This window comes from Corapipo altera, unplaced genomic scaffold (genome assembly GCF_003945725.1).
Source record: "Corapipo altera isolate COAL_440 unplaced genomic scaffold, ASM394572v1 319, whole genome shotgun sequence".
In the NCBI taxonomy this organism is placed as follows: domain Eukaryota; kingdom Metazoa; phylum Chordata; class Aves; order Passeriformes; family Pipridae; genus Corapipo; species Corapipo altera.
The window spans coordinates 119,177-137,634 of record NW_020885069.1 but is presented as its reverse complement, the minus strand read 5'-3'; the positions used below and the strand labels follow the sequence as shown (position 1 = coordinate 137,634).

Here is an 18,458-nt window from a genome sequence, read left to right as displayed (position 1 = left end):
AGGTTTCAATGATACAGATGAAGAGTCCTTATTTATTTTGCATTTTTAAATACTTGTGTTGACTGGTAGGCTGAGGACTCGAGGCAAAAGATTGATTATTTTCTTTGGGGATCATATATGTTAATATTTTTTTCAAACAGAAAAGAGCTGAAACTAAGAGAAAATCATGAAGGTTTTTGCATGTGCACATCCATACCTGAGCATGAAGAAGCTCTTCACATTTGTGAGAGTGTTTTTCAATTGCTAGTATATACTGCTTTTCAATAGCTGCTTCTTGCTGCTGAACTGTAGATTGTAGCAGTGCCTGCAAAAAGAAAGCACAGAATATTCAAGAAAGATATAACTGGGATGTTTATTGGTAACTGCAGATCCACTAAGACTTGTCCATAACCAGAATGTGGAATGCTCTTATAAATTTGGAATGTGGAACTATTAAAGTACCTTTCTGTGTAACACTACCTTATTTTCAGTCAGGACTAACATTTTTTGGATCTCAGATTTCTTATACAGACTGCCTAAAAGACAGCAGCAAACAGAAGATAGAGAGGGAGAGTATTTCTGTTAAATATACTCAGTTTAGTGAGACCACACAAGAAGAGAAGCATATGAAAGCTGCTGAAGAAAAAAAAAAAAAAGCCAGACATATTTCCCTGGCTGACAAAACTCCACATCCTCTCGGCACTGTGTAAGATCCCATGGGCCAAGCATGATCTTCACAACCACAAGTCAAGTAAAAGCAGATGGAAATTCTGAGTAACTGCAAACATAAAAGAACGCCCCCCCAGGATGTTCACACTCAAATGTGAAGCAGTGGAAGTGGAAGTGTGGAAAGTCAAAGTACCAAGACAGTAACAAAGACATGCTACGATTAGGAACTCTGCGTGTGAGCACGTGTGTGTGCACATGTGTGCATTCACACACGCCTGGCTCAACTCTGCAGAACTTCTGAAGGCAAAAAGAGAGAGACAAAAATTTAAGACACGCGAAAAACCAAGTTACTGTTTGTGAGGAATTACGCTCCCGGTGCTGTTCTAATGCGGGACTTACTTAACTCGTGCTACACAAGTCTTTTTCCCTAATATTATAAAGTATCCATGCCACTTTTCAAATATTCTTCAGGCTATTTATACACAACGTAGCAAACTATTTTTAACTAGTAATCCATACAGAGAAGTAGTCAAAATGACTGTGTAAGTTTTTGCAGAAAACAGACCTTTGGCCTAAATGCAGACAAAGAAAAAAAATCCCATCTTTCAGATAGTCTTTATTTTAGAGATATATTTCATTCATAGAACACAAGACACACATTAAATAAAATTTTGAATACTTTAAAATAAAACCCAGAAATGTATAAAAAAAAATTAAAATCTTCTGACAATTTTTGAACTAACTTTTCAAATTTTCCACTAACTGTCCTCTTATGCTGTTCTTCAGTCATGTTATAGGATGGTAGTAGTTTTCAGCACAAGTTCAGTGATTTAAAAGGTTAAAAATTGTGCTTAACACATGCTTTAATCAAAGTGTAAGAATACACTTACTGGTGTTTGCATGGGATTTCTCTAACCATAGGTTTACTTTCAAAAAAAGCCAATTTATTTCCAACTAAATTTATTTCCTTTATTGATAGAAATTCAAGCAATAGGAATAAACTCACTTCTCAAAGAAGTACAACTTCTATATATGAAACTTTATATACTAAATCTCACTCTGTATAAAATAGAATTGCCACATATCACTGGCACAAATTAAACCTGTACTTTGGGGTATGGGTTCTTTTTTTGCCAAAACTATTGTGGTAAGACATGTTCCATGTAACTGGCACAAAAGAAAATAAAAAATTCTGATATTAGGTAAAACACTAACAGAATTGTCATTAAGCTGCAATGGCATTTCTTGCTCATGCCAAGGGCTGAGTCACTTTCTGCACTTTGCTCTGTAAACTTTACTGGCAACTGTTAAAATCCTATTAAATGGCATAAAGAACTTTCAGTTTTCAAGGAAATAATTATTATTCATTGGATGGCATGTAGAGGTTCTAAATTTTTAAATTTAATTTATTATTACTATTTTTCTTCTTAGAAACAAAAGCCTTCTTTTTCTATCATACACACTAGTAACACAGTTTAAATCGTACCACAGGACCGATCCTTTATTTGACTATTCCACTTGTTGGCCAAGTAAGGAGAAGAAGAGAAAACTCCTACTATATAGCTCAGTACTTCCAAGAATCAGGTTTCTTGATGAGAAATACAGAAGAGAGGCAAGATATCCATCCAAAGCCTTGGAAAATTTCAAGATAATCAACTACTCAAATTACTAATTAAAAAAAATAATTTAGTGATTTACTCACTGAACTAAAACATACATTTGGTTACTTGATGATAGGCATCTCTAACTTTCTTCAGTACAATGACATGAAAATCTTGTCATCAATTGCTATTCTGGGCAACTATTCTTATCAATGTTGAAGAACCACTTTCTTCCTTAATTAATTACATGATTACCCTGGTGGGCTGATGTTCCACAAACGTATGGCCAGTGACCTGATATCAAGCTGGCATTCTTGAAGCAGACTCCTTTTAATGGCTCACTGAATCATTTCAATAAGGTTACAGCAGAATGTAGCCCATGGCATCTGTTGCATGAAGATAAAAGGTAGGATTTCAATATGGGTGCTCTTGTTAATTAATTAATCCTTCTATGTATTGTGCAATGAACTTCCTTGACACTGGGTGGCAAGGGTCATCACAGAATCACAGAATCATGGAATGTTAAGGGTTGGAAAGGACCTAAAAGATCATCTCACTCCAACCCCCTGACATGGGCAGGGACACCTTCCACTAGACCAGGTTTTTCAGAGCCAAATCCAACCTGGCCTTGGACACTTCCAGAGATGGGGAAGTCATAATATGTTCCTCTCATCTTAACAGGACTAAAGGCTATTGAATTTAACAAAAAAGAAAAATTAGGAGCCTTCATACTGCCTCAGTCCTGACTTTCACAAAGCTCTCAAACCATTACAGATGAAGCCAAACTAAAATTTCAGAGATCAGTTGATTATAGTTCTTAGTCTAATATCCATATCCTGTGGGTTTTGTCAGTTAAGCAGCCTTTACAGTGCAGTGAATGACAATATTTGAATTGTAGAATGTGTTAGAATCTTGTAGATCCTTGCAGGAGAGGGAGGTAGAACATGTTCTAGTGTCTGTAAACAATATGTTTTAGTTGTATGACAAAGTAATCTAAATGCTAGAATTTATTTGGGAGAAGTTCTACGTTCTACTTGTTATTTTGCCACTTGGAAATTATTCATATTCCCAATGCACATTATACTCCATCATCAGACTGTCTTAGGTTTTCTGTTCATTGTTTCTGGACATATATTCATGACCAACTCTGGGTAGGTTTTTAAATTCACATTGTCAAAGGGAAAGCTAAGGAGTAACACATGGATGCTCATATTTAACAGGAACAGTGTGGCTGCTCCCAGAGAATGGCCCAAATAACAGGACTTGTAGGACAACAATGACAGCAAATCAAGTTGTCTTCTACAGCTTCGACTATCAGAAACATTTTTAATCACTCAAGAAATCCTGCTTCTTCCCCACTCTCTGATCTCTCTCCTAACCCAAAAAAGCTATCAGAGAATTGATCCTGCTTTTCCTTCGATACTCAAAAATGCCTGATGGCTTCTCACAGAACAAAGAGACTGAAACAACTTAAGAATAAGCTCTCTACAGAGTCTTCATATTCATTTTAGTTTCATGTATATGGGTTATAAAAATCACAGAAACCATTATTTCCTCAAAGTGTTAGAAAAATCTTCCCAGATTTAAATGACAGTACAAAATATTTTTACATTAAACCAAGTAAACTGAGTAAATTAGTCTGAACCTGTTTGAGCTCAGATAAAGAACTAACTTTAGCTTTAAGTTTCATACCTTAGAATAATTTTAGAAGACCCTGAATGGAAACTAGATCGAGCCCTCATAATAAGATCCATAATCACCTTGTGGTATCCTCAAGGGAATAAACATCTTTTAATTACATGCTTTAGCAATGATCAGAGAATTAAGTAGCCCTGGAATGTAATTCACAGCACACTACCTGTATGGTGGGAATATTGGAGAACTGCATCCCTGCCTGCAGACCAGAGACTAAAACATTGTACTGTACCCAATATGAGACCAAAAGTTTAAATATTAGAAAAGACAACTGATCAAAAAAATTTATCCCATATTTCTACAGGCTGTGTTATGTATCGGGTACTAGATCATCTCCAAAATTTGTCCTCATACTTGAAAAGGCAGAAGTGTAATGACTGTGGTTTTGCTGAAACCATGGCACAGACCCTCCCGTCCACTTTTAATACAACCCTATTTGCACAGCCCTAGTGCATACTGTCTTCATTCTACTGGGAATTGAAACCATAGCTACTCACCCAGAGTTTGTTGTATGGCCAGAAGCTACTATTTATGAGAATCCTTCTTGAATTAAATAGCCAAAATAGAGACTGTTATCCCCAATTCTTCCCAAATTCCCTAAGAGCAACAAATTACCAAATCTCTTTCTTTCAACTCCCTCTTTTTATTGGAGAAAAAAGTTAGTGAGGAAAAAAAGTCAAGAAGAAAAACAAAGTAGATTTTATTACCCCCTCTTATCTGTTCTGAAAAACAGTATAAAAGTAACTCTGACCCATGCAAAACACAGGCCTCCCAGATGCACAGCATTGTTTGAAAAACCCACATGTAACATCAGTATGAAACCAGTATTGTGATGTACATGCTGCTGGATTATGTTCCAGAATGCTACTTAAAGCACTGCATCAAAACCCTTAGTCAACCCAAAAGAATATCCTGCTCAAGCAGGATCCTAATCCTGCTCATTAAGTTGCTTAAATAACTAAATACAAGCCAGTACATCCAACATCTTCTTTACTTCAAAACTGCTGAGTCAGGGTGACCAAAACAAGTTTAAAAATAAAATTACTAATGAGAAGTAAAGTTACTATACTGTATCAAACATATGAACTATTTTAAATGTCAGCATTAGCTTCAGCAATAGTACATAAGAATTTTTATGCTTCGTAGCATTAGACAATGAGTCATCTAATTCAGCAACCTGTCTCCACCAGTAATTACTTTCTACTTTATTTAAGGGTGAAATGCATTTAACCACTTGTTGAATGAGAAAACAGAGCAGAGGACACAACTGAAATTCTTTCCTGACCTGCAGAAAAGATACATTACCTCAATAAAAAATGTACACTTAACTAGTTGTGTTATAATTCAGCTATGAGCTAGGATACAGACTACATAAATAAAACTATTTAAAAGATTCTCAAAAATGTCTTTTTCGACAGAATTCAACTTATCCACTTCATCCCAAGATATTGCACATTTTCAACATTGGGCTATTTCCAGGTGAGACTCCCTTCAAGTGATAATGAAACATGTCCATTAAGGTGCTATGGATTAAAGGGGGTAAAATACAAGAAAAAGGCAATGTGTTTTTTGCAAAGTGGTACAAAAATCTCAGCTTCATTTTCAACTGCTTGTGGTATCCCGGTAAGGATCAGCAACTCACACTTTGAATATTATGATAGGCTTATCTACATAGCTCAGTTTTACTGACATATGAGTGTAAAGGATTTATTTACCACAAAACACTGTTCTCACAGACTCCTGACAGAAACAAACTGCAAACTCACTCTTAATCAAACCTTTCCATTATTATATTATTTAACACTGTATTTATTGTTCCGTAGTCATAAACACATATTAAAGTCATCCTTACTAAAAGGGGAGGGAGAGATTTCTTGCAATTTTTATAACTACTTTGAAAATATAAAGATGTTTCAGTCTATAATAAAATATTTTTGGTAGCCAGATCTTTGGAAGATTAAGACTTGATTGCACCTCGCTTTTATCTGAATTCTGTAGAGAGACTTTCATAGTACATCACTGATATACATGAGTACTCCCATACTGCAAAAATCACAAGGAATCTCTCCTTTTCCAGCCATCAGTTCTTCATGACAAAAAACAATGTTGTTTTATATTCAAGGCTCACTTGAATTCTAGTGTGACTTGCACATGAACAAGCTTAGAAGTTGGAAGTGAAATACAAACCCTTGCAACAACTTTTGAATTTATCTTTTTATTCATGTGTCAGTACTTTCTGAGCCAGGATGTCAACTTGGAAACTTAATAAACTAAGCTGATGTTTTAAAGAGCTGAGAACTGGCCACATTTCAGAGCTTTCCCTCACTAGGGATAAACTATGTCTAAAAAAAGATATCCTGATTCTAGATTAACTTCTTTGGTAATGAAATCTTTTTAAATTTCCTTTGTTTATTAGAGGGTAACCTTTCAGTTCAGAGGTCTATTATTGACACAAATATTTTCGAAAGACAATCTGATTGCCCCCACATATTCCATACTTTGCAAATCTGGAAATCTGAAAAATCCCCCCCACCTAACACTGAAAACTGACAGACAAAACTCTTACTGCAGCAAGGGTTGGAAGGAACTTTGCATCTTAAAGTTAATTTCTATAAAAGGAAACACACATCTGATTCATGCAAACAGCCTTTCAGAAAACTAATAATTGCCTAAAATAATCTAAGGAAATAAAAATCATCTAATAAATACACCTCCCTGTAAGCTCATATTCTTTAGAGTTTACATTAGAGGATATTTTATTTGGTGAGAAATATAAACAAAACAGATTAAAACTCTTAACTTCTCTATTTACAGAACTATGACAATTTCAGAACAAAAGCCTGACTAAACAAGCACAGAAGAAATTCTTATGTTGCTTGTGGTAAATATCTTAAAATGTGACTTGATTCCACAAGCATAATTTCCAAGATCTACATTTACTTTTCTTTACTGTGGTTAATTACCAGGGATAAAAGTTTAAAAAAATAATGACACGAAGGACAGAAATTAAACAAAGTTAGGTAAACACGAAAAGAGGAAACCTGGCCTACACAGAACACTGAGTTAATTTTAATTGTTTTCCTGTGTTTTTTAATACAAATTTTGTGACTACGTTGTAAGTGGTTTATTTGTTGAAAGAAAGATAAGAATGTGAGATGTTTAACAATAGCCAAGGCTTTTGAGGGTTTGTGCTACAAAACATCTCATGGTCTCTGTTAGTGGATTTCCCAGTACACCGAGCAAGTGAATATTCCAAAGACAACTGCAATAATTCTAAGAGCTTTGGTATATCCAGGTCCTTGAAACAAGATCGTTCCGTGTTTGACTGCTTGTGTAAGCTGCATTTTCAACACTGCTGCCATGTCAAGAAGGACCTACAGCAAGGGTAGGAATTGAGAGCATTTGGCCTCAAACTTGAGTGCCTGATCTGCCTGGGGATGCCATCCATACCAGTGAAAGATCTCTGTGGAGAAATCCTGTTCCTTTTACAACAAATCACTGCCCAAAATACAAGGAAGTTACTATCAGAAAGTGTGACCCATTTTCAAACATAGAAAGATACATCAGCATCAGAAGTCTGCTGCACTATGTCTCTAAGGAGTGCAATCAGCTCTAAAGGGAAGAAAACTGTGAGTTTCTGGTTACTAACTTGGCAACCTTGTACACAGAAGTGAAACAATAGCAACCCTCTTTTCCTTTGTATACCAAAGTAAAGGCACTTTCACAAATCTACCAGCAGTAACACTTGTCTATGCCAAGAATACAGAAAACCCAAGTCAGTCAGCTTTTTTCCACTGTTGTTCAGGTCAAAGTTTCAATACCTAAATTAGAGGATTTGGAGTTTAAGGGATTCTGGGGATTATTTCCTGGGGCTAATGATGAGCAGTTCATGTTTTTACACAGCTACCCTTAACCAATGTTGGGCATTACATTCAGTCAACTCTGCTTGGAGAAGCATTACAAAAGTATAATTGACTGGTATCAGAGAGGATTAGTCAGAATTCCAACAGTCATGACTGCAACAGAACCTAATTTGGGCCTGAGCAATCCCTTGATTGGAATAATCTGCATCAGTTCATTTTACCAAACCCCAAGGAATGCAAAATAAGACTGTGTTCATCATAGGCAAGATGTTCCTTTCTGTACCTTTTAAACAATTCAGTGGACTTGCTTAGGTGAATTTCTACACTCAAGGTAATTTTCGGAATGATTAAGTAGTACGTACAAAATCTACCGAAAATGGAAATCACTTTATATGTATTAGTGTAACACAGCCTTAAATCCTAAAGAAGACAAATTTTGGCATAAAATTAAGTATGGTGAATCATTAGTAAATTGAAAGAGTCAGTGAATCTCACAATTATGTATTTCACTGCAAGGACTAATCAGATTAACTTTACATTCTTAAACAAATGCTACATGTAGGACTCCTTACTTGGTTATCTAACTAACTGCCAACATGTCTGAAAAACAGAATAAATTCCTAAAGACATAAGCAGTTAAAAAGTCCCATAAATGCAAAATATTATTTTTATAATTACAAAAAGACATTTGACTGATTTATTTAAGGGGAAAAAAAATCTTAACTCTGTTCCACATTGAAATATTAACCATGAATTAACATTTTAAAAGTATCCACGAGATTATTTTCTCAAACAAAGTTAGAGATCACTTTTTCCCTTTGGTGACTTCGCTGATGATTCACTGCTATTTTTTTTTTTTAAGTACATGGTAAAGGGTTAATGAAAAGGTTATTAAAGTATAAACAACCAATGAAAAAAGCTTGTGGTTTTTTTTTTTAAACCTAGCAATCTTTTTTGATTTTTCTTGCTCCCCTGAAGAATAAGTTGTTGCATGTTTGCAGAGTATATTGATTGCAGTAATTTACTTGGAGGCTGGTATATCTGATATTTCTCATCAGAGTGCTCAAAATATGGCAACTAACCACATGAGGTAACAGGAAGGCTTGTATGAAGTATATTCATGTCATGGTTCCCTGGTATTAAAGAATGTCTTTATATAACTTGAATGTAAACATTCTATGAGAAAAAAAACATACTAAATATAAATGTTGTTTAGAAACACTGTATTCAATTAAGTTTCTAATCTTTTGTGCTGAATCACTGAAACTGATAAACGTAATCCTTATTTTCCAGATGGAATATCAGATCTTCCCAGCTGCTGCTGACTGGCAAAATAGTTTTCAAAAATCCATATGGCACATAAATATATTCCTTTACCCAACTACACACGAAGAAATTATTCCTTAAAAGGGTCAATATCAGCCATGCAAAACTCTCCGTTAGCTCACACAAAGGCGTTAAATTGGAGAAAAATCATATCTAGAAAACATTCAAAACTTTTATTCAATACTATAAAAATGTTGCATTTCACAATTTTTTTTGCATTTTCAGAAAAAAAAAAGGGAGGAAACATAGGTCCAGCAACTACCAATTGCTCACAGGCTTTTTCAAAATTCAAGTTCACAAAGAAACAGTCAGATATTTTCTACACATCTGGCACAGAACAGACATGAAAAATGCTGATATCGAAGATGTTGAGTGGTCCATACAAAGTAGCACAGTCCAAAGAAAATTTCCCTTTGAGAACTTCTATTGCAAAATGGTCCCCAAAGAAGTAAGGCAAAAGAAACATTCTCTTAAGGAAAAGAACAATTCTCTTCAAGAAGTGAAAGGAGGGAGGTATGGAGAAGTGAGACACCACCATTGGCCATGCTTAAGTTTTCTCAGGAATGGAAACTTTCAAAGCCTTTTTCTGGATAGATTCCCTTTAGATGAAATTAGTATAAGTTGCATTAACGGACACATATTTGTGGAATTCTTACTAGATAGTTTCCATAACAGAAGAAAAGACACGGATTTATCCATGGTAACACCCAGTTCATTTATGTCACTAGCTGACAGGAACTAGAAACAACATGAAAGAATTACACAATCAGCCTTATTCCATCCATAACTCCTTCTCTTAGTGCTGCATTGATAAAAACCTGCTGAATTCCTCTGTGATGTTGCTTTCCTGAAAGTGCAGCTCTTGGGACTGAAGAGATCCAACATGTGGATTCGTGATAAGCAATCCAAACCAAAGTTCACCACAACTGACAGCATTTTTGGTTTGTTCTGGTTTTAAGTTTCCTTACTGAAAATGGCTAACCAACTTTAGCTGAAGTTTCCCAAAGTGCAGGCTGAGAAAACATGTCATGCAAGATTTCAGACCAAACAGTCTAAATTGAAACAGAAAAGACAGTCTCAAAGTGAAAGAGGTTGAGCAACCAGAACAAGCAGAGTATACTAATAAGTTTGTACTGTAGGAAGTCATATATATTATTAGAATAACATTATTTGAAAATTGTGTTAGCTTGGCAACTCATTTACCTTGAATTCTTCAACAATAATACTCAAGGCTTCATGTCCAGCTTTTCTCATGTCTTCTAATTCCTGCTTATGCTTTTCCTATACAAAAACATGGAGAAGATTATATACAACATAAGCACCTGACATAACAATTATAACTAGGAGAGTAAATACCAATTATTTTTCTCATTTTTTGGTATCTTCCATGAAGAAATGAACACAGCTTGACTCTTTAGATATATATATGCTAAATTCAAGTAGGTCCTAGTATTAAACATATTTTTATTTCCTAATTTTAAGAAAGGAATCAAACATGAGTTAAGAAGTAAAACCATTTTCAGAGGACTTCCACCCTCCTCTTGTGCCTTTTGATGGACAGAATATCACACAGAACACTGACAGTAATTTAACATAAGCTTGGAATTAATTTAACATAACCATCCCAAAGAGAATGAGGCATTGTGTGCACACAGTCAGAAAGCAACAGGTAATTAATTGCTCAATAGTTATCAATGTTTCAATAGTTTTGATTTAGTGACTCTTATATGAGAAAACATGCCATTGCAAACAATTTATTTGAAAAAATACACGCTCTAATTGCTACCAAATGCATGTACCTTCAGAGATGTATCAAATAAAAAATTAAATTAGAAGGATGAGAAGATGGCATTGAGCTTTCAAAATTTTCTTACAATCTAAAATTCAAGTGACTCCAGACTTCACTTTTCTCCTGTTAGACCCCTGTGAACCAAACTACTGCAGAGGCAGATGGATCCAAATGCCTGGTGAGTTCCTGAGAGGAGCAGTTCCCAAGGACACCATGGGGCAGAGAAACCTTGTGACAGCAGGAAAGGTTACAGAGCACCCTCCCTCCAGCTTGTCACTGCCTGACAACAGCCTTAGTACTCATATATCTTTTATTTGAATCATTTTGATCTAAGTGACCCTTGTTAGTACAGACATTTTAAACAGGGTTCTTAATTAACATCCGACATTTCAGCAGAAATGCCAGGCATGAGTCTGCATGTACTGGGAAGTGAAGGGGCAACACCTCTCAGCAGAGATCCACAGCAGAGGATTTGTGACGTCTGACTGGGGAAGAAGAAAGTAAAGACCTCAGACTTAGTTTATTTGATTATATTTGCTCACTCTTAAGCTGATACCTCTTTCTGCAACCTTTTAAGAAATAGATTGTCTTGAATTGTTGGGGGAAAATGCGCTCCATGCACAAACTCTGAACAGATTCCCCACCAACCTTCTGCTCTGGCACACCTGCATGGCACACAGATTGTAACAGCAATAAATGAAACCACACACAAAACCAGAAAAAAGGGTACTCACTGTCTCACTTTCTCCTCAGTTAATTTAAAGCAACTGCGTTATCTAAAGTGGATGCTTAGAAAAATTATTTTGCGTCACTGTCCCAACACGTGCTAAAAACGGTATCAAAAGTGTCGTGATGCTACAAATTAGGGCAAACAACCACAGCTACCTGAAAAGAAAGCAAGTGGTTGCATATCAAAGTATCTTTTGATAATTATTATATTGGACTCTCATTACAATGAGATTTTCATCTCCACAAAATCATCTTTCTTTCAAAGCATCATTTAAAAAAATTGTAACAGTCAGCATCATAATGACTCTGTTAATCATTATGCTTAACATATCAATTGAAGATATATATATTTCCTCCAGTTCAAGCAAGCATAGAGAAAAAATAATAATACTGAATGCAACAGAACTAAATCAATGAAAAACTGAGTTAAACATATTGACAATCAGCCCATAATGGCTAATTAATATACACACTAGAGTGTGCTATTGTATATAAAATACAGATTGGTCACTATTTCTATTCATGTGAAATAAGAATGTGAGCTCTCCAGAACTAAAACACAGTTTTAGTTAGTTAGACCTGTCTCCAGGTCTACAGCAAAGCAAATATTTTCACTTTGGTCATATCATCAATATCCTAGTGAAAGATAGAGCTAAGAACTTAAGGACAAATACAGGAAGGAGAGAAAGATTTCTGATTTCCCCACATAACCAAAACCATGCAGTATGTAAAACCTTAAGCTCACCACAGGAACCAAGGAGGTAGTATGATTTACTTTAAGTATCATTTATACCTGGACTATAACAATGGAAGACTTTGAAGTGAATAATGAAGTGAGGTAGCAAACAAACTTTCACGAGCAACTGCCTCACATAGTGGTGAAGACATTTCCTGCTGAGTTAGATCTCGGTTGAGCCAGAGTTGAGTGACTGTGAACACACCAGTCTGCTGGGAGATATTATGACTGATTAAATGTGAAAAACTATGCAAAGGAAATAGTACAGAAGAGCCTGTACATGCCCCAAACTGAAACATAATTATAGTTCCCATACCACTCTTCAAGTATTTGCAGTATATAACACGGCTCTCTACCCTATCATATTTAAGACATTAATATTCTATGAAGAAAAAATATAATCAAAATCTGCTCGTTTTTTTCTACAGGATGTGAATAGAGACTCTTCACTGAAGAGGACATTAAATAAGAAAAACAAGAGTTAAAACACATGCAGAACAATCTGTTAATTAATACTCAGTGTTCTTAGTATTAATACACATTTTGCTAGCAAAACTGTATGATATGGTAAATAGCACAGGGCACTTGGCTCAGAAGCTTTCTCTGTCTGTCTTCAAGTTTCTAAAATATTATAAAGATATTTACTTCTTTGGGATAAAGTTGCCAGGGCAACTTAGGTCCTGGATGCTTTCCTACTTTCCCATATAATCTAAATGATGGGACATGATAGCAAAAGAAAGTAAGGAAGAAAGAGTGAACAGGAGAGCAATCCCAGGGAAGCCGACAGGAGAATGCTTCCATTAAACAATCCAATAAGCATGAAAGGAATTCTTGCCTTCATTAGGATATTCTCACGTCTCTTATCTGAAAAGCATCAGTTTTTCAGATCAAATTAAATTCCACCATTGTTCATAAAGAACAAAACAATTATTTGGAAAGGGTTGCCAGCTGCCATCAATAGCTACTGATAGTGAAGCCAGTTACAATACCCAACACAATTTTATATACTGCATGTATTTAAAAATATGTCAGTATGTATGTAGTTCTCTACTACAGTATACTTTATTACTATATATAAATATGTATGAAAAAACTACACTAGGAGAGTTTTCCTTCTTCCTATAAAAAGGAGACCAGCCAGAAACCAGCAGTGTACCCAAGATGTAAGTGCTAGGTCTGATTCTATTCAATACCTTCATCTGGATGATGAGGCAATGTATATTGTATTTTCATAGAGGTGTACTATTTGTAACATAATTATGTTCATAGCACATTCCTAGAGGACACCTTCAGTTCTTTTAAAGTGTTTAAAAACCCAAGACAACTACAGAGAAACTTGAAACTCAGTCCAGTATCTTCAAAAGCATGCAGGCAGAAATGTTATTTAAGCATGAATAAAAGCTTCCTAGGATTTAATCCTAGAAGACATAAAACAAGAACTCATAGCCTCATTGTATGCAAATACTCATTGTAAGACTGTAAGATTAACATATCTTTGAAATTTTTCCAATGTTAGAAAAGAATGAATTGTTTTCCTCCTTCCTTGTTTTTTGCAATAGAGAAAATCAGTTTAATTATAACATAAACAGTCCTATTTGGCAGTAAATCAACAGAAAGAGAAGCTATATCTTTACATTTGAATCTCCTTTTCATTTTCAGTATCTGAACTATTTTCTTTGGCTGCCTCTTGATACAAAACTCCAGAAGCAAACAGTGGTGCTATAGTTACCTCTTCTTGAATTTTCTTTTTCTGGTTTGTAAATACATTTTGGAACACTAAAAACATTCCAAAGCAGACATGCTATCTGAAAACTAAATGATCAACAGCTATTTTCCCATCAAAGCACAAGCAAAGCATCTTCAACACAAAGTGGCTGCCATGTTTATTCAAGGCTTCAAATGCTTTTTTTGTTTGTTTCCTGAACACAAGGGATGTTATGCAAGCTGAAAAAAACTGACAGAGCCTGCAGGACAACCAAAGATAGAAGTAATCATCTTTTCATTAAGTTGCTGTATTCGCTCCATTAGAAATGTGACAAGAATTTAGACCGGAAGGTAAAATAATCAACAAACTGAGCATCAAATCAAGGCTAGGTTTCATAGTACAAGCTCCTGTTCTAACATGGCAGATACATTTAAAACAATCAAAAATGTTATATTCCATACAACAGTGATTTAGATTTACAGTAACTGATTTTCTGACTAGTTTAACATTTCAAATACTGCATTAATCAGATTTTGGTTCAGGCATTCCTGACCCTGCCCTTAACTGGCAATGAGGTAGGCCAGTTTGGAGTAAAATGTTCCAAATAATTCAGCTTGGGGAATATCCCCTGGATTGGAGTTATGACTTTAGTGACTAGGAGTGGGATATTTATTTTTCTCAGTTTATGACCAAAGTATTAAATCACAAAATCACACAATCATTCAAGTTTGAAGGGATCTCTTAGGGTCATCTAGTTTAACCTTCTTCTGAAAGCAAGACCAACACTGAATTCAAAACAGATTGTTTAGATTCTTGTCCAGTCAGACCTTGAAAAACTCCAAGGATGGAGATTTCACAACCTCGCTGGTTAAGACATCCCAGTGCTTATCTTCATCATTAAATATTTTTTTTCCTTATACCAAGTTGCAACTTCCCATGTTTGAATTTATCACCATTTCCTCTACCCATCTCTGCAGAGCCTGCCTAGCTCTATTTTTCTGTAGGAATTGGACATCTGCTATTAGGTTCCCTCTAAGGCTTCTCTTCTCCAGATCGAGGTCAAGTTATACAATGTACACTGCATTCCTCTCATCCACTCTCTAGGTGTTTCATCACAGAAGACAATCAGCTGGGTCAGGCATAATTTATGTTTTGGTAAATCCATGTTGGCTATTCCCAATCACCTTGTTCATGTGCCCAGAAATGAACAAGAGCACTTGCACCATGATATTCCCAAAGACCAAAAGGTTGGCAAGCCTGGATCCATCCATCATCCTCCTTGTCTTTTTCCAATAATCAGAGACTTCCCTCAGAAGTCTCTCATAGTGACACAGAACTGTCTCGCAGTGACAGCCAGTTCTCTCATCACTCCTGTACTCTGTGTTCTGAAGCTGCTCATTGTTATAAACAACAACCCTTTTCTTCCATGGCTTTTTAATGAGCTAATACTCATCTGTACTAGAGATCCAGCCACACAACATATCCCAACACATCCCAGTTACTTCAATGATGTCAAATATAACACATGAAGCTCCAGCTCCTCCTCCTTGCTTCCCAGACTCCACGTATTTGCATATGCACAGTTGAGAGGGACCCCCGAAATCAATTCAATTGTTGTGCTGACTGACATATGAGAGTCTGGTTTGGTTTATTTCTTTTACCACCTCCCATCTCTGAGGTGATTAAACTCACACTTCTTACGTATAAATAATGTTAAACTCACAGGTGAGAGAAGAAAGTCTTGCTTGACTCCTTTTCAAGCAACACGTAAGATGGACCATACAAGATGACAGTATTTAATTCTTAAATATGTGTTAAAAAACTTTGGCTTGATTAGCAAAGACGATGACAACATCTAATTGCCTGTCAGCAACGAAGTTCCAGTCCTACAGTATTTGTAACAAACAACACACTGAAGCCCCCCCGACCAAACCCTCCTCATACTTTGGAGTCTAGATATGAACCTGGACACCTAAGAGCATTCCCATGTGAAAACTCTAGCACGCATTTATTTATTTCTCTATTTCACTTTCCATGAAACATGGATGCTACTGAACTAAAAGTAAAACTTACTCCAGAGGAGAAAAGCTTTGTTTCTGGGGGTGGGGTAGGTGGAAAATCTAACCAACCTCTTAAAAGGATGATATATTTAACCTATTCTCTTCCTCAAAGAAAAGCAGTCTTACCAAAATCCCAAAGTCAAAATCACCAAAAATTAACCTTTTTTTTTAAATTATTTAAGCCAGAAAATATCAGATGTAACATTAGAAAAGAGTCAGCAAGATTGGTAACACCTAAAGTTACTTAGAGGTAACTAAAAGTTATGTTGGATTTTAATTGGGTTTTGGTGTTTTGTTGGGTTTTTGTTTGTTTGTTGGGTTTTAATTTAATTTAATTGCAATTTGAAAAATGGAGTGGTTAGATTTTAAAAATTATAGATCATTAAGCCATGTCATCTATTTTTAACAAGTCCTACTATTGGTCACTATAGGCAAATGAATTCATACAGATAAATACTCAAAATTCTAAAGCTATAGTGTAAACAACAAAAATAGACATATACCTGTGCTTTTTCAAAAATACTCCATGAAGAATACAACTCGAGATTCTCAATAGTGATGTGGTTGTTTAATTTATTTTATATACTCCATTTATTTATTGATCTTGATGGTATTAACACTTAAAAAAAGAAATTGTAAGAAAGATTGACAAATGCATAAATTTGAGACAGGGACTGACTTTTCCATTGCTGTATCTAACACTTACTCACTCCCTAGATCTTTTTCACGTTGCCATTACATCATTTCTAGAACACACTCTTCCACCCCTCACTCTGTCCTTCCCTTCAACGACGGTAAAACCACGGTTCTCATCTTTGAATTTTTTTTATTTTGAACAACAGTAACTCCATAGCTTCTTCTTTAATCTATTCAATATGAACCAGTTAAAAAACAAAAAAAAAAAAGCCAACCTCCCCTCACCAAAAAAAAAAAAACCGCAAACCAAAAAATCCCACCAAATATCCCACAGCAGAAAAAACCCTGCCCCCCAGTAAGAACCCTCTTGATGCTGAAAGAGTGCAAGGGAGAAGCAGAGGGGTTCTAATTTGGACACAAATATTATTTCCTCTAACTTCACAAACCAAGACCTTACAAACACCGCCCCTTTTGAGAGTCCCTCGGTTTCTTTTCAGCCAAGCCAGTTGGCAAGGATGCAGAAACAAACTCAGTCTGTCTTTGTTGTATGTGAGAAATTAAAATGTAAATACATCTTAAAAGGTTGTAGCATTAAGACTGAATTTGACAGAAAGCTTTAGCTGTATTTTAACTTGGTTTGAAGCTTCTGAGTTTTTTATACTATGTCAGACCTCCCACAAATTGGCTAATCCAGATGAGAAAAACCATGATTAAGGCACGTTCTTGTTCTGAGCAGCTCCCCTCTTCAGAGGGGCACAAACATTGCTTACAGTAAGGCTCTTGGCTAAAAGTCTTTTCAGAAAGGGAAAGCAAATCCTGTTGGAATATAGCCTTCCTCAAACGGATATACGCAGATTTATTAAGCATATGTAAAGGTGTTTGAAGGACTGGAGGTCACATTTAAAATTGTAAAGTAGTGCAGCAGCAATTAAGAATACAAAATATCAAAAAAGAACCCAAACAAAAATTTGATTCTTCCTTAAAAAATACTGTTTCTGTTTGTGCAATGGAAGATTTGTCAGCTATGGCAGTGATTGGTATATGATAATTTAATTGGTGGTGACAGAAAAGGACTGTGTTGAAAGTTGATAAAATACTGTCACAGGAATTGCAACATGCCTCAAAGAGCTGCTATTTTTATTTAATAAATAATCAGTTCTCAAAGAATGTGCAAGTAAAGACAAACGATGTAAGAAGGAGGGCAAGTGCCACTAGACCCTTATTCATGTGAGAACTGTCTAATGAAAATATTATGGGAAATATCAGATTTCTTCAGACTATTCCTGTAGTCTTTGTTAGCTACAGTATCCTTTTTCACCCTGCATGTGAGATGTCCACTGCATTTTTGGTTGAATATCATAAAGGTCTGAATAATTTTCCTCAGTTAACAATTGTAACCATATTCAGAGTAAATAACAGTACAGGATATGTAGAACCAGCTCAATCTATCTTAAAACAATAACAGTGGACGTGTTAAAGTGACACAGAGCTAAAATGCACCTTTATAAGTGATGAGTCCAAGTCCCATTCACTTAAGGAACTTCTCACCACTCCAGCTGAAATGCAGCTGCTTTCCGACGGGTCACCGGGGCTTTCTGTGCAGGTAAGGGAACTCCCAAGGGGCAGAGATATGATCACACTCCACATGAAACCCAGGAATTGTCCTCTCT

General features: G+C 35.7%; 1 protein-coding gene across 3 annotated transcripts in view; it reads right to left on the bottom strand.

Annotated features, from left to right (window-relative positions):
* The window catches only part of CCDC91 (coiled-coil domain containing 91), a 118,328-nt gene that overhangs the window by 55,421 nt on the left and 44,449 nt on the right, over positions 1 to 18,458 (bottom strand). For all 3 annotated transcript variants that reach the window (XR_003531938.1, XM_027669178.1, XM_027669179.1), the window contains exons 7-8: positions 10,337 to 10,414; positions 197 to 304 (exon numbers count right to left, since the gene is read on the bottom strand). Coding sequence is in view for 2 of the 3 variants with exons in the window: in XM_027669178.1 (XP_027524979.1) it covers positions 197 to 304; positions 10,337 to 10,414 (186 nt within the window). In the remaining variant the exon portion in view is untranslated. The remainder of the gene's footprint in view (positions 1 to 196; positions 305 to 10,336; positions 10,415 to 18,458) is intronic.